Source organism: Coregonus clupeaformis, chromosome 2 (genome assembly GCF_020615455.1).
Source record: "Coregonus clupeaformis isolate EN_2021a chromosome 2, ASM2061545v1, whole genome shotgun sequence".
Taxonomy (NCBI): Eukaryota; Metazoa; Chordata; class Actinopteri; order Salmoniformes; family Salmonidae; genus Coregonus; species Coregonus clupeaformis.
Window position 1 is genome coordinate 1,590,835 of NC_059193.1, and position 23,296 is coordinate 1,614,130.

Below are 23,296 nucleotides of genomic sequence, written 5' to 3' on the forward strand. Positions count from 1 at the left end.
GGGGGGTGTTTTTCTGCTAAGGGGACAGGACAACTTCACCGCATCAAAGGGACGATGGACAGGGCCATGTACCGTCAAATCTTGGGTGAGAACCTCCTTCCCTCAGCCAGGGCATTGAAAATGGGTCGTGGATGGGTATTCCAGCATGACAATGACCCAAAACACACGGCCAAGGCAACAAAGGAGTGGCTCAAGAAGAAGCACATTAAGGTCCTGGAGTGGCCTAACCAGTCTCCAGACCTTAATCCCATAGAAAATCTGTGGAGGGGAGCTGAAGGTTTGAGTTGCCAAACGTCAGCCTCGAAACCTTAATGACTTGGAGAAGATCTGCAAAGAGGAGTGGGACAAAATCCCTCCTGAGATGTGTGCAAACCTGGTGGCCAACTACAAGAAACGTCTGACCTCTGTGATTGCCAACAAGGGTTTTGCCACCAAGTACTAAGTCATGTTTTGCAGAGGGGTCAAATACTTATTTCCCTCATTAAAATGCAAATCAATTTATAACATTTTTGACAAGCATTTTTCTGGATTTCTTTGTTGTTATTCTGTCTCTCACTGTTCAAATAAACCTACCATTAAAATTATAGACTGATCATTTCTTTGTCAGTGGGCAAACGTACAAAATCAGCAGGGGATCAAATACTTTTTTCCCTCACTGTAGCTATACCGTAAAGGGTGGTGTGTTTTCTCAACCTCTACCACACCTGCTGTCTTGACCTCTGAATGCTCAGCTATGAAAAGCCAACTGACATTTATTCCTGAGGTACTGACCTGTTGCACCCTCTACAACCACTGTGATTATTATTTGACCCTGCTGGTCATCTATGAACGTTTGAACATCTTGAAGAATAATCTGGTCTTAATGGCCATGTACTCTTATAATCTCCACCCGGCACAGCCAGAAGAGGACTGGCCACCCCTCAGAGCCTGGTTCCTCTCTAGGTTTCCTCCTAGGTTCCTGCCTTTCTAGGGAGTGTTTCCTAGCCACTGTGCTTCTACATCTGCATTGCTTGCTGTTTAGGGTTTTAGGCTGCGTTTCTGTATAAGCACTTTGTGACATCTGCTGATGTAAAAAAGGGCTTTATAAATACATTTGATTAGATTTTTGAGTCGTATGATACCGGTGTGTGTGTAGGTGTGCCGTTTTGTACGTACTGTGTGTGTGTGTCTGGGATGGGCATTCATTATGTGTTTACCTCAGGTAAGAGCTACTAACGAAGTGTGATGATGTGTGTTTGGACCTCAGGACAGATTCATAGAAGCTGGAGAGAGGATAATGAAAACTGGTGTGTGTCTGTGTCTGTGTGTGTGAGTGTGTGAGTGTGTGTATGTGTGAGTGTCTGTGTGAGTATGTGTGTCTGTGTCTGTGTGTGTGTGTTTGTATGAGTGTGTGTCTGTGTGTTTGTGTGTAATGAGGTCACTCTTAGGTAGCAGCGTTCCGGTTGGGAGAGCTCCATCATGCCAAGAGCTCTGCCGGGAATACTGCTGGAACAGCTGCACTACCCCTTCACACTGCACACACACCTACTCACACTGCCCAGCACATCCTCACACTGCCCAGCACATCCTCACACCTCTCTACCTCATACTTATAGAGAAACAGGCATACTGTGTGCATAAACCACACAAACAAAACCTCTACCCCAGCAGTGTCACTAGACTTACTACTGCTACTACTACTACTACTACTGCTAATGTATCTACTACTACTACTACATCTACTACTACTACTACATCTATTACTACTACTGCCACTACCCCTACCACTGCCACTACTACTACTACTGTTATTACTACTACCACTACCACTACAGGCAGGGTCCAAATGCCCCCAAAGTAACATCCTTCAGACACTATTGTCAATTAAATTTTATACCAATAGAGGCCAAACTCTTTTAGGCAGGAGGCAACAGTGCTAGGATATCAGTACAGTATCTATAGGGAAATAGATTTACTACAGTATTAGCAGTACTACTGTTGACCAGAGCCTCAAATGTTATCAAACATTCTATTAATAAAGTCTGTGGGACCAGCGGGGAAATTAAGACGTTGGGTGGAAAGACATTTCTAACTTCATAAGCCCGATTATCATATCAAACTCATGTTAATGCAATCAATTATGTATATTCCCACTCTTTCCCATTTATCTCCAGGGCAGTTTCAACTTTCAGGAAATCAAAAGGCTCTGAGACTAAACATCTTGCTTTATTATTCCACTGAACCCCAGATACCATCTTATCTCCCTCGTTCATTCACTCACTCTGTCGTATCGGAATACAGAGGCAATAACTTCCATAGGGACAACTCATAGAGACCTCTGTACGCTGTGCTGCACAATACTAAACAAGATCTTTTCACACTAATACAGATCATGTACACACACACAGAAATTATGGCACCAAACACACCCAATGAAACCTGATTAGTGTCTACTAGCAGTAACCCTGTCCTCTCTCCCCGTCCCCCTGTAACACCAGACCCTCCCACCATTTCATTAAACCACACACACACACACTCACATCCTCCCTCCCCAGCCCCTCTAATCCAATCACAGCTCTGGTAATGCACCTCCCGTAATCCAATCAACCAATCAGGGCGCTTGCCGCTGAGACTCCACCATCACGTGACCGCGCCAGACCAGTGTTAGCAGTTAGCGCGTTGTGTCACTCTAATGATACTCCAGCAGTGCATTTCCTTAATGCAATTTGGGAAGCCTCAACCCCAGCTCTACCCTTAGCTAACGCTAGCCCCAGCGGATGGCTAATCAGTTTCTAGCATTTTGCAGGGAGACAATGATCCCGGCGTTAGCGCTAGCTAATGACAGGCTAACACGATTAGCGCCCCCTTCCCAGACAGAGTCCTGGACTCCGGGCCCCACTCGCCCCACCTCCTGTGGACTCCTCATCCACTTTGTTACATTACTATGGAGCCTAATGGTCCCTTATTAGGAGTTATGGAACAGCGATGGACTGGAATTGACATGTTCTGTATTTGACGGTTAAATGGTTAATAGGGTCTCTGTGAATCTCACTGACAGCCTAACATACGGGGGGGGCAAATTGTTAATACCATTGATGGACAAAGTTGTCTTACACACACAAAGGCATGTTTGTTGAACTATTTTAAAGGATTAGATGCTAGCAAAAAGCATAAGCTGAAGCACACCCAAAATATGCTGTAGAGGTTCTGACTCACGGAGAGTAAACTGGAAAAATAATGAAAGTCGCACACTAATTATACTCCCAAACATTTAATGGGTATAGCAACCAACGTTTCAGCACACAGAGCATTCCTCAGGGTGCTGAAAGCCCCTTTGTTGTAGGAATGACTCTAAGCTGGTTACCAACTACCAATGGTTGGTTCACAGGGACACAGCACACACTCTAACACTAACACACACACACACTATGGCCGTCACTGCAGCCATTACACATCAGTATGCACCAAAGAGGTGTCCATTTTACCTGTAGCTATCAGTGAGCCGCATCATCAACATGAGCTAATCAGGCAGGCTAATCTGGGGCTGATTGAAAGACATGGTTTAGTTAGCATGTGGCTAACGGCAGTACTCTCAGTGGACTGACGGGGCTTTTAGTGGTCACTAACAACACTGAAGGGTCGTGTACGCACCAAACGGAGAAAAAAAAACAGGGAGGGACAACCCGGACTTATCCAATAGGAAAAGCTCATTTACATGTTCTGTTGCAAAATGTTCCGTTACGGTATGCTCTAATGAACAGGACCCTAATGTCCAAACCAGACACAAAACATCATCTGGACACCTCACAAGTACAATTCTTAGTCTTCTGTGGTGTTCTTTGGACCCTGCGGAAGTTGGTTGGATGTGCGTGCAGTGTGCCCTACTTTCAAACTGACAGAGTAACCTTGGAGATGTTGGAAGGAAAGCGATACACTGTTAAAACCTTCATAGCCAACATCAGGTATTGAGCTCTTCATAGCCAACATTGGCCTTGAGGAGGAAGCATTTGAGATGAAAGCCTGTTAATTCTGCAGTGAATGGAGATATTTCCAATGGGGGGTGTCTACATTAATTTATCCAGGAGTACTTGATACACTTGCATGTGTTTTGAACTTACTTGAACTTTGCGTTGATTCCGTCAGCAGCCTTGTGGTAGTTCTCTGTGGTGACCTTGTAGAACTGAGCACTCTGGATGGGGGGGGAGAGAGAGAGAGAGAGAGAGAGAGAAAGAGAGAGAGAGAGAGAGAGAGAGAGAGAGAGAGAGAGAGAGAGAGAGAGAGAGAGAGAGAGAAAGAGGAGAAGAAGGAGAGACAAACAGACAAATAAATGCCAAGTCAGAATCAGATTGGGCCTCTTGTATAAAACAGTTCATTCCCATCCTCCCTGGGCCTTTCAGATGGCCTTTATTTGGGCAAAAGGAAACACTCCAGCTGAGACAAGCCTTTCCCCCTCACACACGCACATCTGAGCCGCGTCCCAAACGGCACCCTATTCCACATACAGTGACCCCCATAGGGCTATGGTCAAATTTAGTGCACTATATAGGAAATAGGGTGATATTTTTTATGCACATCTGATAGGCATGTACCCTCCACTACTACACTAGTCCATTAAAACTTGATGGATGGGGATATTGAGGGAGCAACAACATTAAGTAGTTGTGCAGGGGTTTATTTTTGAATCTGGCTGTATTGCTGAGGGAGTGAGCTGTGTGACTGTTCAGTTTGACGTGTGTGTTCGAAAATGTGTCTGTGTGTGTATGTTTGGGCGGTAAGTGATTGTTTGGTGGTGTAGGTAATGGTGTGTGTGTTGAGTCTCAAGATGGAGTGGTTTAATAACATCTAGACGGTGAGGAGAGGTCAGTGGGTCACTGTAGTCAACCATGGTACTACCAGCCCTAAACCTCTTGTGGAGCCATAACAACGGAAGCCATAGCACAGTACTCAACCTGAATGACCTCTTCAACCACGGTCATTTACGTTACAACACAGTCGTATGGTCATATACCAACCTCTTCAACCATGGTCATTTACGTTACAACACAGTCGTATGGTCATATACCAACCTCTTCAACCATGGTCATTTACGTTACAACACAGTCGTATGGTCATATACCAACCTCTTCAACCATGGTCATTTACGTTACAACACAGTCGTATGGTCATATACCAACCTCTTCAACCACGGCCATTTACGTTACAACACAGTCGTATGGTCATATACCAACCTCTTCAACCACGGCCATTTACATTACAACACAGTCATATACCAACCTCTTCAACCATGGTCATTTACGTTACAACACAGTCGTATGGTCATATACCAACCTCTTCAACCACGGCCATTTACGTTACAACACAGTCGTATGGTCATATACCAACCTCTTCAACCACGCCCATTTACATTACAACACAGTCATATACCAACCTCTTCAACCATGGCCATTTACGTTACAACACAGTCGTATGGTCATATACCAACCTCTTCAACCACGGCCATTTACGTTACAACACAGTCGTATGGTCATATACCAACCTCTTCAACCACGGCCATTTACATTACAACACAGTCGTATGGTCATATACCAACCTCTTCAACCACGGCCATTTACATTACAACACAGTCGTATGGTCATATACCAACCTCTTCAACCACGGCCATTTACGTTACAACACAGTCGTATGGTCATATACCAACCTCTTCAACCACGGCCATTTACGTTACAACACAGTCGTATGGTCATATACCAACCTCTTCAACCACGGCCATTTACGTTACAACACAGTCGTATGGTCATATACCAACCTCTTCAACCACGGCCATTTACGTTACAACACAGTCGTATGGTCATATACCAACCTCTTCAACCACGGCCATTTACATTACAACACAGTCATATACCAACCTCTTCAACCATGGTCATTTACGTTACAACACAGTCATATGGTCATATACCAACCTCTTCAACCATGGTCATTTACGTTACAACACAGTCATATGGTCATATACCAACCTCTTCAACCATGGTCATTTACGTTACAACACAGTCGTATGGTCATATACCAACCTCTTCAACCATGGCCATTTACGTTACAACACAGTCGTATGGTCATATACCAACCTCTTCAACCACGGCCATTTACATTACAACACAGTCATATACCAACCTCTTCAACCATGGTCATTTACGTTACAACACAGTCGTATGGTCATATACCAACCTCTTCAACCATGGTCATTTACGTTACAACACAGTCGTATGGTCATATACCAACCTCTTCAACCACGGCCATTTACGTTACAACACAGTCGTATGGTCATATACCAACCTCTTCAACCACGGCCATTTACGTTACAACACAGTCGTATGGTCATATACCAACCTCTTCAACCACGGCCATTTACGTTACAACACAGTCGTATGGTCATATACCAACCTCTTCAACCATGGTCATTTACGTTACAACACAGTCGTATGGTCATATACCAACCTCTTCAACCACGGCCATTTACATTACAACACAGTCGTATGGTCATATACCAACCTCTTCAACCACGGCCATTTACGTTACAACACAGTCGTATGGTCATATACCAACCTCTTCAACCACGGCCATTTACGTTACAACACAGTCGTATGGTCATATACCAACCTCTTCAACCACGGCCATTTACGTTACAACACAGTCGTATGGTCATATACCAACCTCTTCAACCACGGCCATTTACATTACAACACAGTCATATACCAACCTCTTCAACCATGGTTATTTACGTTACAACACAGTCATATGGTCATATACCAACCTCTTCAACCATGGTCATTTACGTTACAACACAGTCATATGGTCATATACCAACCTCTTCAACCATAGTCATTTACGTTACAACACAGTCGTATGGTCATATACCAACCTCTTCAACCATGGCCATTTACGTTACAACACAGTCGTATGGTCATATACCAACCTCTTCAACCACGGCCATTTACATTACAACACAGTCATATACCAACCTCTTCAACCATGGTCATTTACGTTACAACACAGTCGTATGGTCATATACCAACCTCTTCAACCACGGCCATTTACATTACAACACAGTCATATACCAACCTCTTCAACCATGGTCATTTACGTTACAACACAGTCATATGGTCATATACCAACCTCTTCAACCATGGTCATTTACGTTACAACACAGTCATATGGTCATATACCAACCTCTTCAACCATGGTCATTTACGTTACAACACAGTCGTATGGTCATATACCAACCTCTTCAACCATGGCCATTTACGTTACAACACAGTCGTATGGTCATATACCAACCTCTTCAACCACGGCCATTTACATTACAACACAGTCATATACCAACCTCTTCAACCATGGTCATTTACGTTACAACACAGTCGTATGGTCATATACCAACCTCTTCAACCATGGTCATTTACGTTACAACACAGTCGTATGGTCATATACCAACCTCTTCAACCACGGCCATTTACGTTACAACACAGTCGTATGGTCATATACCAACCTCTTCAACCACGGCCATTTACGTTACAACACAGTCGTATGGTCATATACCAACCTCTTCAACCACGGCCATTTACGTTACAACACAGTCGTATGGTCATATACCAACCTCTTCAACCATGGTCATTTACGTTACAACACAGTCGTATGGTCATATACCAACCTCTTCAACCACGGCCATTTACGTTACAACACAGTCGTATGGTCATATACCAACCTCTTCAACCACGGCCATTTACGTTACAACACAGTCGTATGGTCATATACCAACCTCTTCAACCACGGCCATTTACGTTACAACACAGTCGTATGGTCATATACCAACCTCTTCAACCACGGCCATTTACGTTACAACACAGTCGTATGGTCATATACCAACCTCTTCAACCACGGCCATTTACATTACAACACAGTCATATACCAACCTCTTCAACCATGGTTATTTACGTTACAACACAGTCATATGGTCATATACCAACCTCTTCAACCATGGTCATTTACGTTACAACACAGTCATATGGTCATATACCAACCTCTTCAACCATAGTCATTTACGTTACAACACAGTCGTATGGTCATATACCAACCTCTTCAACCATGGCCATTTACGTTACAACACAGTCGTATGGTCATATACCAACCTCTTCAACCACAGCCATTTACATTACAACACAGTCATATACCAACCTCTTCAACCATGGTCATTTACGTTACAACACAGTCGTATGGTCATATACCAACCTCTTCAACCATGGTCATTTACGTTACAACACAGTCGTATGGTCATATACCAACCTCTTCAACCACGGCCATTTACGTTACAACACAGTCATATACCAACCTCTTCAACCATGGTCATTTACGTTACAACACAGTCGTATGGTCATATACCAACCTCTTCAACCATGGCCATTTACGTTACAACACAGTCGTTTGGTCATATACCAACCTCTTCAACCACGGCCATTTACATTACAACACAGTCATATACCAACCTCTTCAACCATGGTCATTTACGTTACAACACAGTCATATGGTCATATACCAACCTCTTCAACCATGGTCATTTACGTTACAACACAGTCGTATGGTCATATACCAACCTCTTCAACCATGGCCATTTACATTACAACACAGTCATATACCAACCTCTTCAACCATGGTCATTTACGTTACAACACAGTCATATGGTCATATACCAACCTCTTCAACCATGGTCATTTACGTTACAACACAGTCGTATGGTCATATACCAACCTCTTCAACCACGGCCATTTACGTTACAACACAGTCGTATGGTCATATACCAACCTCTTCAACCACGGCCATTTACGTTACAACACAGTCGTATGGTCATATACCAACCTCTTCAACCATGGTCATTTACGTTACAACACAGTCGTATGGTCATATACCAACCTCTTCAACCACGGCCATTTACGTTACAACACAGTCGTATGGTCATATACCAACCTCTTCAACCATGGTCATTTACGTTACAACACAGTCGTATGGTCATATACCAACCTCTTCAACCACGGCCATTTACGTTACAACACAGTCGTATGGTCATATACCAACCTCTTCAACCACGGCCATTTACGTTTACAACACAGTCGTATGGTCATATACCAACCTCTTCAACCACGGTCATTTACGTTACAACACAGTCGTATGGTCATATACCAACCTCTTCAACCATGGTCATTTACGTTACAACACAGTCATATGGTCATATACCAACCTCTTCAACCACGGCCATTTACGTTACAACACAGTCATATGGTCATATACCAACCTCTTCAACCACGGCCATTTACGTTACAACACAGTCATATGGTCATATACCAACCTCTTCAACCACGGCCATTTACGTTACAACACAGTCATATGGTCATATACCAACCTCTTCAACCACGGCCATTTACGTTACAACACAGTCGTATGGTCATATACCAACCTCTTCAACCACGGCCATTTACGTTACAACACAGTCGTATGGTCATATACCAACCTCTTCAACCACGGCCATTTACGTTACAACACAGTCGTATGGTCATATACCAACCTCTTCAACCATGGTCATTTACGTTACAACACAGTCGTATGGTCATATACCAACCTCTTCAACCACGGCCATTTACGTTACAACACAGTCGTATGGTCATATACCAACCTCTTCAACCACGGCCATTTACGTTACAACACAGTCGTATGGTCATATACCAACCTCTTCAACCACGGCCATTTACGTTACAACACAGTCGTATGGTCATATACCAACCTCTTCAACCACGGCCATTTACGTTACAACACAGTCGTATGGTCATATACCAACCTCTTCAACCACGGCCATTTACATTACAACACAGTCATATACCAACCTCTTCAACCATGGTTATTTACGTTACAACACAGTCATATGGTCATATACCAACCTCTTCAACCATGGTCATTTACGTTACAACACAGTCATATGGTCATATACCAACCTCTTCAACCATAGTCATTTACGTTACAACACAGTCGTATGGTCATATACCAACCTCTTCAACCATGGCCATTTACGTTACAACACAGTCGTATGGTCATATACCAACCTCTTCAACCACAGCCATTTACATTACAACACAGTCATATACCAACCTCTTCAACCATGGTCATTTACGTTACAACACAGTCGTATGGTCATATACCAACCTCTTCAACCATGGTCATTTACGTTACAACACAGTCGTATGGTCATATACCAACCTCTTCAACCACGGCCATTTACGTTACAACACAGTCATATACCAACCTCTTCAACCATGGTCATTTACGTTACAACACAGTCGTATGGTCATATACCAACCTCTTCAACCATGGCCATTTACGTTACAACACAGTCGTTTGGTCATATACCAACCTCTTCAACCACGGCCATTTACATTACAACACAGTCATATACCAACCTCTTCAACCATGGTCATTTACGTTACAACACAGTCATATGGTCATATACCAACCTCTTCAACCATGGTCATTTACGTTACAACACAGTCGTATGGTCATATACCAACCTCTTCAACCATGGCCATTTACATTACAACACAGTCATATACCAACCTCTTCAACCATGGTCATTTACGTTACAACACAGTCATATGGTCATATACCAACCTCTTCAACCATGGTCATTTACGTTACAACACAGTCGTATGGTCATATACCAACCTCTTCAACCACGGCCATTTACGTTACAACACAGTCGTATGGTCATATACCAACCTCTTCAACCACGGCCATTTACGTTACAACACAGTCGTATGGTCATATACCAACCTCTTCAACCATGGTCATTTACGTTACAACACAGTCGTATGGTCATATACCAACCTCTTCAACCACGGCCATTTACGTTACAACACAGTCGTATGGTCATATACCAACCTCTTCAACCATGGTCATTTACGTTACAACACAGTCGTATGGTCATATACCAACCTCTTCAACCACGGCCATTTACGTTACAACACAGTCGTATGGTCATATACCAACCTCTTCAACCACGGCCATTTACGTTACAACACAGTCGTATGGTCATATACCAACCTCTTCAACCACGGTCATTTACGTTACAACACAGTCGTATGGTCATATACCAACCTCTTCAACCATGGTCATTTACGTTACAACACAGTCATATGGTCATATACCAACCTCTTCAACCACGGCCATTTACGTTACAACACAGTCATATGGTCATATACCAACCTCTTCAACCACGGCCATTTACGTTACAACACAGTCATATGGTCATATACCAACCTCTTCAACCACGGCCATTTACGTTACAACACAGTCATATGGTCATATACCAACCTCTTCAACCACGGCCATTTACGTTACAACACAGTCATATGGTCATATACCAACCTCTTCAACCACGGCCATTTACGTTACAACACAGTCATATGGTCATATACCAACCTCTTCAACCATGGTCATTTACGTTACAACACAGTCATATGGTCATATACCAACCTCTTCAACCATGGTCATTTACGTTACAACACAGTCATATGGTCATATACCAACCTCTTCAACCATGGTCATTTACGTTACAACACAGTCATATGGTCATATACCAACCTCTTCAACCACGGCCATTTACGTTACAACACAGTCATATGGTCATATACCAACCTCTTCAACCACGGCCATTTACATTACAACACAGTCGTATGGTCATATACCAACCTCTTCAACCATGGTCATTTACGTTACAACACAGTCATATGGTCATATACCAACCTCTTCAACCACGGTCATTTACGTTACAACACAGTCATATGGTCATATACCAACCTCTTCAACCACGGCCATTTACGTTACAACACAGTCATATGGTCATATACCAACCTCTTCAACCACGGCCATTTACATTACAACACAGTCGTATGGTCATATACCAACCTCTTCAACCATGGTCATTTACGTTACAACACAGTCATATGGTCATATACCAACCTCTTCAACCATGGTCATTTACGTTACAACACAGTCGTATGGTCATATACCAACCTCTTCAACCATGGTCATTTACGTTACAACACAGTCATATGGTCATATACCAACCTCTTCAACCATGGTCATAGGCCTCTCCCAACATAGTCATAAAACCATCTATTGTATGCCACAAATCAATTACCCATCGGGACAATAAAGTAACTCCTTCTACCCCAACACTACCTACTCTAGAAAATGGAGAGAATATCAGTACTATTGTAGATAAACGTTTGACCCACGGACAACCGCATCATCAGAGGGCACCATCGCTATTGGTCAAGCTCAGATTGACACTTCCTGTATGTCACTTCCGGTGGGGAGTCAATAGTGCTCCAGGTAGAAGTTGACCATCGGCACAGATCTAGGATCAGCTTACCCTCCCTAAATCCTAACCTTAGGGAGGTGAAAGGCAATATTGATCCTAGATCAGTGTCTGGGGTACAACGTCATCACTCCCCTGTCCAATCACCTCTCACTTTACTTATGCCCCGTCCAAATCTCCTTTCATTTTACTGATGCCCTGTCCAATCATATCTAATTTTGCTGATGCCCTGTCCAATCACCTCTCCTTTTACTGATGCCCCGTCCAATCACCTCTCACTTTACCGATTCCCCGCCTTATCACCTCTCACTTTACCAATGCCCCACCCAATCACCTCTCACTTTCATGATGCCCCGTCCAAGTCCAATCACCTCTCATTTCACTCATGCCCCGGCCAATCACCTCTCACTTTACTGATGCCTTGTCCAATCACCTCTCACTTTACTGACGCCCTGTCCAATCATCTCTCACTTCACTAGCAAATCTTCAAATAAAAGTAACCAACGGAGTTGTGTCAGAGTTACTGACATTAGGACTAGGATTTAACGTGCGTGCGTGTGTGTTGAATACTAAGTGACTAACTCCCGAGTGGCGCAGTGGTCTAAGGCACTGCATCGCAGTGCTAGCTGTGCTACTAGAGATCCTGGTTCCAGTCCAGGCTCTGTCGCAGCCGGCCGCGACCGGGAGACCCATGGGCGGCGCACAATTGGTCCAGCGTCGTCCAAGGTAGGAGAGGGTTTGGCCGGCAGGGATGTGGGATCTTTTCCCGCGGGGGCCAGTATGAATAAAATAAAATAAAAAAACATGTATGCATTCACTAACTGTAAGTCGCTCTGGATAAGAGTGTCTGCTAAATGACTAAAATGTAAAACATTTAATAACAATAATACCTGGATAAATCGCAGCGCTGCCACTAATCAGAGCCCTAATCCATCAGGGAGCACAAATGGCCACGTGTGACAGTGATTGCAGGGCCAGCGGGCACACACACACACACACGTAGACATACATACAAACGCACACAGAAAGACCGAAAAAAGCAGACACACATGCCTACAGCCTGTGCAGGGAGACAGAGTAGCAGATAGTGTAATTTGTAAGGCTGTTGTGTGTGATTAACGAGTGGGGCTCAAATAGTGATTTCCTGCTGTCCTCCCAACTGATTTAGAGTGGAGCAGAGCCCCTCAAATCAGTGGGGAGGATAGGACCAGAACACCCTTGGGTTGATTTGGGTGAAACCCTTCACCAACCCAAAAGGCTACTATTTTGGGAGACAAATACCTCTATTATGATTCAGGACCAATTGGGCTTGATTGCTGTAACACTAAACAGAAATAAGCAGTCTATTTTAGAATAGTTTGCTTCTCGTGGTTTCTAAGCTAGGCTATAAAATCGGTCCTTCCTGGACTGTTCACAGAGCGTCCCCATTCTTTTGATTCCTATTTACATGCCTGGGAGAGCTTTACCTTGTCTGATGGTAAATAAGGCCGTGGGGGGTGTCAGAGACAAATGAAGTCATTATGGCTAATGCACTCGGGTGATACGGAGAGGATGTAATGATAAGGAACAGAACCGGTGTCTCCAATTAAAAAGCCCTCTCCAAAATGTTTAATGAGTGAAACAAATAGAGCTTTGTTAATGGCCTCTGACTGTTATCTGTTCCCTGGCAGGGGAGGACCCTGCTGTGTTACTAAAGGAATGACTAGAAGGAGCGCCACCATATAAAACCCTGAGACTGGCCAACATGGGGACTGACATAGAGAAACAGGGGACGGCGGCCTGTTGAGTCCGTCCCTCTAACATCCTTGGGACGGCGGGAGGTATCGCGGAGACATGATAGATGGCTAGCTCTTCTATGGTGAATTGAGGACACAGAGAAAACTTCACGAGTTGATGAGCTCGTTACACCGTTAGCCGTTGTTACACCGTTAGCCGTTTCACTTCAAAAGGGATACACCAGGGACATGTGTATGGAAGTTGGCTCCTAGGTTGATCTGAATGCAGAACCTTTCTCTATGTCAGGGCCTTTGCATGTGTGTGTGTCTGTGTAGGCATGCATGTGTTAGACTACAGTACTTGCATCTCTAACACTCTCTGATGGTCAGTGTGTGTGTGTGTGTGTGTGTGTGTGTGTGTGTGTGTGTGTGTCAGTGTATGTGAGTGGGGACAGCTCCTGCTGCGTTGTCCTATCTGCTGATAATGCTACAGTAATTAAATGAGAGAGACTCGCCTGGCTCCCGCTGCTACACACCGTGACTGAAGGGCCTGACTGATAGTCCCCACTACACTTCTACTGCAGAGTCCTAATAATGTCACTTCTCTCACTGTTACTTATGGCTGCCAACACCCCATCAACTGGAGCTGGCCTACTGTGTGAACTTGTTGACTTTACCGGTTAAGGGAATGTCTTTGCTCAAGCGCTGGGATTGATACGAATTTGTTTTGAAGAAGTTCCTATTATGTGATTGTTTTAGACTTCTTATTCAAATCCACTTGTTGTGTTTTGGATCAGAGCGTCTGCTATTTAACTCATATGTCATGTGTTCAAATCTAAAATAGTTTAGTTAGGGGAATGGGGCGATCATCATTTGGCTTTGGAGGGTAAAAGGTAACTAGAGCACCTATTACTGAGAAGGACCAGCAACATACAGTCCCAGTATAGAAGTGTTAAGACCACACCAAGTTCCTTGGTGTCCACATCAACAATAAACTATCATGGTCCAAACACACCAAGACAATCGTGAAGAGGGCATGACAAAGCCTATTCCCCCTCAGGAGACTGAAAAGATATGGCATGGGTCCTCAGATCCTCAAAACGTTATACAGTTGCATCACCGCCTGGTATGGCAACTGCTCGGCCTCCGACCGCAAGGCACTACAGAGGGTAGTGCGTACGGCCCAGTACATCACTGGGACCAAGCTTCCTGCCATCCAGGACCTCTATACCAGGCGGTGTCAGAGGAAGGCCCTAAAAATTGTCAAAGACACCAGCCACCCTAGTCATAGACTGTTCTCTTTGCTACTGCACTGCAAGCGGTACCGGAGCGCCAAGTCTAGGTCCAAAAGGCTTCTTAACAGCTTCTACCCCCAAGCCATAAGACTCCTGAACAGCTAATCATGGCTACATTTACATTTACGTCATTTAGCAGACGCTCTTATCCAGAGCGACTTACAAATTGGTGCATTCACCTTATAGCCAGTGGGATAACCACTTTACAATGTTGTTTTTTTAAATTTGTGGGGGGGTAGAAGGATTACTTTATCCTATCCCAGGTATTCCTTAAAGAGGTGGGGTTTCAAATGTCTCCGGAAGGTGGTGAGTGACTCCGCTGTCCTGGCGTCGTGAGGGAGCTTGTTCCACCATTGGGGTGCCAGAGCAGCGAACAGTTTTGACTGGGCTGAGCGGGAACTATGCTTCCGCAGAGGTAGGGGAGCCAGCAGGCCAGAGGTGGATGAACGCAATGCCCTCGTTTGGGTGTAGGGACTGATCAGAGCCTGAAGGTACGGAGGTGCCGTTCCCCTCACAGCTCCGTAGGCAAGCACCATGGTCTTGTAGCAGATGCGAGCTTCAACTGGAAGCCAGTGGAGTGTACCCGGACGATTTGCATTGTTCCCCTCACCCCACCCCCTCTTTTACGCTGCTGCTACTCTGTTTATTATCTATGCATAGTCACTTTAACTCTACCCACATGTACATATTACCTCAATTACCTCGACTAACCGGTGCCCCGGCACATCGACTCTGGACCGGTACCCCCTGTATATAGCCTCCCTACTGTTATTTTATTTTACTGCTGCTCTTTAATTATTTTACTTAACTTATTTTTCTTAAAACTGCATTGCTGGTTAAGGGCTTGTAAGTAAGCATTTCACTGTAAGGTCTACACCTGATGTATTCGGCGCATTTGGCAAATAAAATTGTCTTTTATTTTATTTTACACGTTGTTGCTCTGTTGTCGTTCATTCCACATACATTTTCTAGGTTCTTCCTTGAATCGATTAATCTACTCTCTACACTGCCTGAGTCTCAGTATGATGCAGACTCACAGAAGGCTGGGCGTCATTGAAAAGTAAAGATACATTGTCATGCCACGACTACAGATACTTCTGCTCCCAGTTAGAAAAAGTGTATCGATCAGGCAGTGGGGAGAATAGGAGCTATTACTGAGACTAAACACTCCACCTCTGTATCTCTTTCCCTTTTACACAGGAGTTTTACTTTGCTTGAAGGAGGTGGCAATTGTAACTGTGATTGTCCCCCAACGCAGGGCGAGAGGAAAATCCAATTCCATCAATAGAGATGGACTAGAGTCTAGACTAGAGATGGACTAGAGTCTAGAGATGGACTAGAGTCTAGACTAGAGATGGACTAGAGTGAGCAAAAGAGATTAAAATGAAGGGGGAAAAATGAGAGAGAGAGAGAGAGAGAGAGAGAGAGTGAGAGTGAGAGTGAGAGAGTGAGAGAGTGAGAGAGTGAGAGAGTGAGAGAGTGAGAGAGTGAGAGAGTGAGAGAGAGAGAGAGAGAGAGAGAGAGAGAGAGAGAGAGAGAGAGAGAGAGAGAGAGAGAGAGAGAGAGAGAGAGAGAGAGAGAGAGAGAGAGAGAGAGAGAGAGAGAGCGATAAAGAGAGAGACAAAGAGAGAGAGAAAGAAAGAAAGAGACAGAGAAAGAGAGAGAGAGAGAGAGAGAGAAAGAGAGAAAAAATAAAAAGGAAGAACAAATGAGAGGCTCATTCTCAACACGGGGAACAAAACTGAAAAACAGGGAAAGAAAAAGAGAAATAAACACATGGAGCGCAGATTGTTAAATATGAGATTGTTTTATAGCAGATATTGAGTCAAAATTTAATCTCTCTATATATATATTGTTTTCAGAGTCGATTTGGCCGCTGTGGCCAATGAGCACAGCCGTGCTGCGCTGAGCTGTCCAGGCCCTGGTGATGGCCTGTCACTAGGAACCCTCTGATGAATGGCTGTGTTGAATTGAAAGAGACATGTAATATATATCAGACTTTTATTCTCTCTGTGTGTGTTTGGTTGGGAGGGTGTGTGTGTGTGTGTGTGTGTGTGTGTGTGTGTGTGTGTGTGTGTGTGTGTGTGTGTGTGTGTGTGTGTGTACTTGTGTATGGGAGAGAAAAAGAGAGATGCTGTGAGCAGCCTGCAGTGAGGAGAAGAGAGAGAGAGAGATGGCTAAAGGTTATGAAAGAAGAATATGAGAGAGAAAGAGAGAAGAGGGCTAAGGTTATGAAAGAAGAATATGAGAGAGCGAGAGAGACAGCAGGAGAGAGGTAGATGAAAGAGGTAGGAGGCAAAGACAGAGAAAAGGACAGAATTGGACAGAGGTGGGAAAGGAAGAATAGAGCGAGGCTGTTCAGCAGATTCTAACCAACAGCAACTCCAGCAGTTTCCCTGAGCGATTCAAAGCAAGACAACATGTTCAAATCCAACACAACACATCACTGAGTACCACTCTTCATATTTTCAAGCATGGTGGTGGCTGCATCATGTTATGGGTATGCTTGTCATCGGCAAGAACTAGGGAGTTTTTTAGGATACAAAGAAATGGAATAGAGCAATATCCTAGAGGAAAATCTGGTTCAGTCTGCTTTCCAGAAGACACTGGGAGACAAATTCACCTTTCAGCAAGACAATAACCTAAAACACAAGGCCAAATATGCACTGGAGTTGATTACCAAGACGACATTGAATGTTCCTGAGTGGCCTAGTTGCAGTTTTGACTTAAATCAGCTTGAAAGTCTACGGCAAGACTTGAAAATGGCTCAGTTGGTAGAGCACGGCGCTTACAACGCCAGTTGTTGGTTCGATTCCCACATGGGACCAGTACAAAAAAGTCTGAACATGTATGCACTCACTACTGTAAAATGACTAAAATGTAAAATCAACGAACTTGACAGAGCTTGAATATTTAAAAAATAAAAATAATAATGTGTAAATATTGTACAATCCAGGGGTGCAAAGCTCTTAGAGACTTACCCAGAAAGACTCACAGCTGTAATTGTTGCCAAAGGTGATTCTAACATGTATTGACTCAGGGGGTTGAATACTTATCTAATGAAGATTTTACATATTTTTTGGGGGGGGAATGTTAGAATTATTCTTCCACTTCGTTGAAAAGAAAATGACGATTAAATCCCAATTTGTAATTAAAGAAAATGTAGTAAAAGTCGAGGGGTGTGAATACTTTCTGAAGGCACTTCTTCTTATCCCTCTCTCTTCTCATGATGTGTGAAGGTGATTTGTTGTCACAGTGTGGGGATATTGAGCTGGGACCGTATATAGCTGATGGATGACCGCCCATCGGGTCAATAAGCGCTTACGTTAGTAGTAGCACTAGTCCGAGATCAGTTCTATGATCACAGCTCCAACTGGCTCCTACACACAGCACCATGGCACCAACTGTTCTCCAGTCAGCTGTAGTTCTCATGACTCTCATCAACTCATCTCTGCGCCATCAGCATTGCAGCCTTTACTGTGTACTAGCCTTACATGAATCCAACCAACATTATTCCTATGGTTTTCAATCAAACATTGTGCCAGATAAGGATAGTCCACAATGGCCTTGTGGCCTTAAAATAAAGCTAAAAGCATTTATTCTGTAACCACTGTGAGAACATGTCTTCCTCCCTTACAGTTTAAGCATGTTTTATTCCTATATGTATCGTCACATGGCTATGGGCCTATAGTATTTCTAAGTACTGGTTTATTATTTTGTTGCTATAGTATTTCTAACTACTGGTTAATTATTATGTTGCTATAGTATTTCTAAGTACCGGTTTATTATTTTGTTGCTATAGAATTTCTAAGTACTGGTTTATTATTTTGTTGCTATAGTATTTCTAAGTACTGGTTTATTATTTTGTTGCTATAGTATTTCTAAGTACTGGTTTATTATTTTGTTGCTATACTATTTCAAAGTACTGGTTTATTATTTTGTTGCTATAGTATTTCTAAGTACTGGTTTATTATGTTGTTGCTATAGTATTTCTAAGGGAGAGAGGTTACGGGTGAAAACAGTGTTGATATTGATCTGCTATTCTTTGTTAATGATTTATTGATGGCCAGCCTTTTCAAGCATCAGTAAATAAGGCCTACTCTCCACAGAGCCACTACCGCGCTCCAAGCAATTGTCTTCAACCGTCCCAACTCTCCATAGGACCAGGAGTTTTTCCATATGTACATAATCTGAACAGGAACAGTATTTCTAAGTACTGGTTTATTATTTTGTTGCTATAGTATTTCTAACTACCGGTTTATTATTTTGTTGCTATAGAATTTCTAAGTACCGGTTTATTATTTTGTTGCTATAGTATTTCTAAGTACTGGTTTATTATTTTGTTGCTATAGTATTTCTAAATACTGGTTTATTATTTTGTTGCTATAGTATTTCTAAGGGAGAGAGGTTACAGGTGAAAACAGTGTTGATATTGATCTGCTATTCTTTGTTAATGATTTATTGATGGCCAGCCTTTTCAAGCATCAGTAAATAAGGCCTACTCTCCACAGAGCCACTACCGCGCTTCAACCGTCCCAACTCTCCATAGGACCAGGAGTTTTTCCATATGTACATAATCTGAACAGGAACAGCACCTGGCCCTAGCATTTGGTATCGCAATGTTTTATTGAGATTGAAAACAAATACACTGCTCAAAAAAATAAAGGGAACACTAAAATAACACATCCTAGATCTGAATGAATGAAATAATCTTATTAAATACTTTTTTCTTTACATAGTTGAATGCTGACAACAAAATCACACAAAAATTATCAATGGAAATCAAATTTATCAACCCATGGAGGTCTGGATTTGGAGTCACCCTCAAAATTAAAGTGGAAAACCACACTACAGGCTGATCCAACTTTGATGTAATGTCCTTAAAACAAGTCAAAATGAGGCTCAGTAGTGTGTGTGGCCTCCACGTGCCTGTATGACCTCCCTACAACGCCTGGGCATGCTCCTGATGAGGTGGCGGATGGTCTCCTGAGGGATCTCCTCCCAGACCTGGACTAAAGCTTCCGCCAACTCCTGGATGGTCTGTGGTGCAACGTGGCGTTGGTGGATGGAGCGAGACATGATGTCCCAGATGTGCTCAATTGGATTCAGGTCTGGGGAATGGGCGGGCCAGTCCATAGCATCAATGCCTTCCTCTTGCAGGAACTGCTGACACACTCCAGCCACATGAGGTCTAGCATTGTCTTGCATTAGGAGGAACCCAGGGCCAACCGCACCAAAATATGGTCTCACAACGGGATCTCGTCTCGGTACCTAATGGCAGTCAGGCTACCTCTGGCGAGCACATAGAGGGCTGTGCGGCCACCCAAAGAAATGCCACCCCACACCATGACTGACCCACCGCCAAACCGGTCATGCTGGAGGATGTTGCAGGCAGCAGAACGTTCTCCACGGCGTCTCCAGACTCTGTCACGTCTGTCACATGTGCTCAGTGTGAACCTGCTTTCATCTGTGAAGAGCACAGGGCGCCAGTGGCGAATTTGCCAATCTTGGTGTTCTCTGGCAAATGCCAAACGTCCTGCACGGTGTTGGGCTGTAAGCACAACCCCCACCTGTGGACGTCGGGCCCTCATACCACCCTTATGGAGTCTGTTTCTGACCGTTTGAGCAGACACATGCACATTTGTGGCCTGCTGGAGATCATTTTGCAGGGCTCTGGCAGTGCTCCTCCTGCTCCTCCTTGCACAAAGGCGGAGGTAGCAGTCCTGCTGCTGGGTTGTTGCCCTCCTACGGCCTCCTCCACGTCTCCTGATGTACTGGCCTGTCTCCTGGTAGCGCCTCCATGCTCTGGACACTACGCTGACAGACACAGCAAACCTTCTTGCCACAGCTCGCATTGATGTGCCATCCTCGATGAGCTGCACTACCTGAGCCACTTGTGTGGGTTGTAGACTCCGTCTCATGCTACCACTAGAGTGAAAGCACCAAAATGACCAAAACATCAGCCAGGAAGCATAGGAACTGAGAAGTGGTCTGTGGTCACCACCTGCAAAACCAGTCCTTTATTGGGGGTGTCTTGCTAATTGCCTATAATTTCCACCTGTTGTCTATTCCATTTGCACAACAGCATGTGAAATGTATTGTCAATCAGTGTTGCTTCCTAAGTGGACAGTTTGATTTCACAGAAGTGTGATTGACTTGGAGTTACATTGTGTTGTTTAAGTGTTCCCTTTATTTTTTTGAGCAGTGTAGTTTGACAACCAACACCTTTAGAGTTGTCCTTGGGGTGCTGTGAGGATGTTGGTACGTCCAAATTGTTGTGCTATTCTTTCTCAGCTTGAAGAGATGTCATATCGAGTTGATTGAGATTGTCGGTAGGGAGGCAAATCTTTTTGCAGACAAAGTGTTTGACCCCTGTTCCCGCCACTACGACGCAGATTATGTGTGTGTGTGTGTGTGTGTGTGTGCGTGCATGTGCAGGCTTTCTTGTTCATTAGAGTGCATATCTGACTTAAATCAGTATGACATTGTACATAAGGAGACAAACCATTTTGACCCCCTATTCCCTCTATAGGACACTAACCCAACTGGGAACAGTGTGAAGACTATTGTCAGATAGATTTTAGGGGACAAACGTATGCAAGGCAAAGTGTTTGACCTCTCCTCCCTAACTAGAGGGGACAACACATTGGGAAACAGCTTGGGGGTGTCAGTTTAAGTGCACTAAACAAGGTATTTGACCCCTCGAACCCTCCCTAGGACACATATCTGACTGGGAGCAGCAGCATGGTCTGTACGGGGCAGAGCTCACACTGTGTGTACGGCGTGTATGTCTGTCTCTCTCTCTCTGTGTATGTGATCTGACCTCTCATCATCAGCTGGGGGGAGGGGGTGGCAGCAGTGTGAGGTTTTCACTTTGAGGACGGATACCAAGGCCAGTTGGACAGCAGTGGCAGAGAGAAAGTGTTACGATGTTTCCCCTCATCTTTAGTCTGAAAACACCGTGGGGGCTTATGGTGTAGAGCGAGAGGGAGGGGGGAGGGAGGGAGAGAGACAGAGGACGCAGAGCTGCAGAGAAAACTGTTTCTCTATCAAATGTTCCCTCAGGCAGCAGAGATGGTGCGAGGTGTGATGCAGACTCCGTATGGTGTAGTGTGTGTTACAGTGTAATGCTGAGTGGAGTGAAACAAGCTGTTGTGTAATAAGTAGGGTGTATGGTGATGAGATTCAATGTGCTACGTAGTGGGCTGTAAAGAGCACTACTGGACAACGTGCTACGTAGTGGGCTGTAAAGAGCACTACTGGACAACGTGCTACGTAGTGGGCTGTAAAGAGCACTACTGGACAATGTGCTACGTAGTGGACTGTAAAGAGCACTACTGGACAACGTGCTACGTAGTGGGCTGTAAAGAGCACTACTGGACAATGTGCTACGTAGTGGGCTGTAAAGAGCACTACTGGACAACGTGCTACGTAGTGGGCTGTAAAGAGCACTACTGGACAATGTGCTACGTAGTGGGCTGTAAAGAGCACTACTGGACAATGTGCTACGTAGTGGGCTGTAAAGAGCACTACTGGACAATGTGCTACGTAGTGGGCTGTAAAGAGCACTACTGGACAATGTGCTACGTAGTGGGCTGTAAAGAGCACTACTGGACAATGTGCTACGTAGTGGGCTGTAAAGAGCACTACTGGACAACGTGCTACGTAGTGGGCTGTAAAGAGCACTACTGGACAATGTGCTACGTAGTGGGCTGTAAAGAGCACTACTGGACAATGTGCTACGTAGTGGGCTGTAAAGAGCACTACTGGACAATGTGCTACGTAGTGGGCTGTAAAGAGCACTACTGGACAATGTGCTACGTAGTGGGTTGTAAAGAGCACTACTGGACAACGTGCTACGTAGTGGGCTGTAAAGAGCACTACTGGACAATGTG

The 23,296-nt window shown here is 44.2% G+C and overlaps 1 protein-coding gene across 8 annotated transcripts in view; it reads right to left on the reverse strand.

The window, feature by feature from the left end:
• The window catches only part of LOC121550000 (MICOS complex subunit MIC19), a 106,461-nt gene that overhangs the window by 14,964 nt on the left and 68,201 nt on the right, over nucleotides 1–23,296 (reverse strand). For all 8 annotated transcript variants that reach the window (XM_045225669.1, XM_045225668.1, XM_045225685.1 and 5 more), the window contains one exon: nucleotides 4,098–4,168. In XM_045225669.1, coding sequence (XP_045081604.1) covers nucleotides 4,098–4,168 — 71 coding nt within the window. The remainder of the gene's footprint in view (nucleotides 1–4,097; nucleotides 4,169–23,296) is intronic.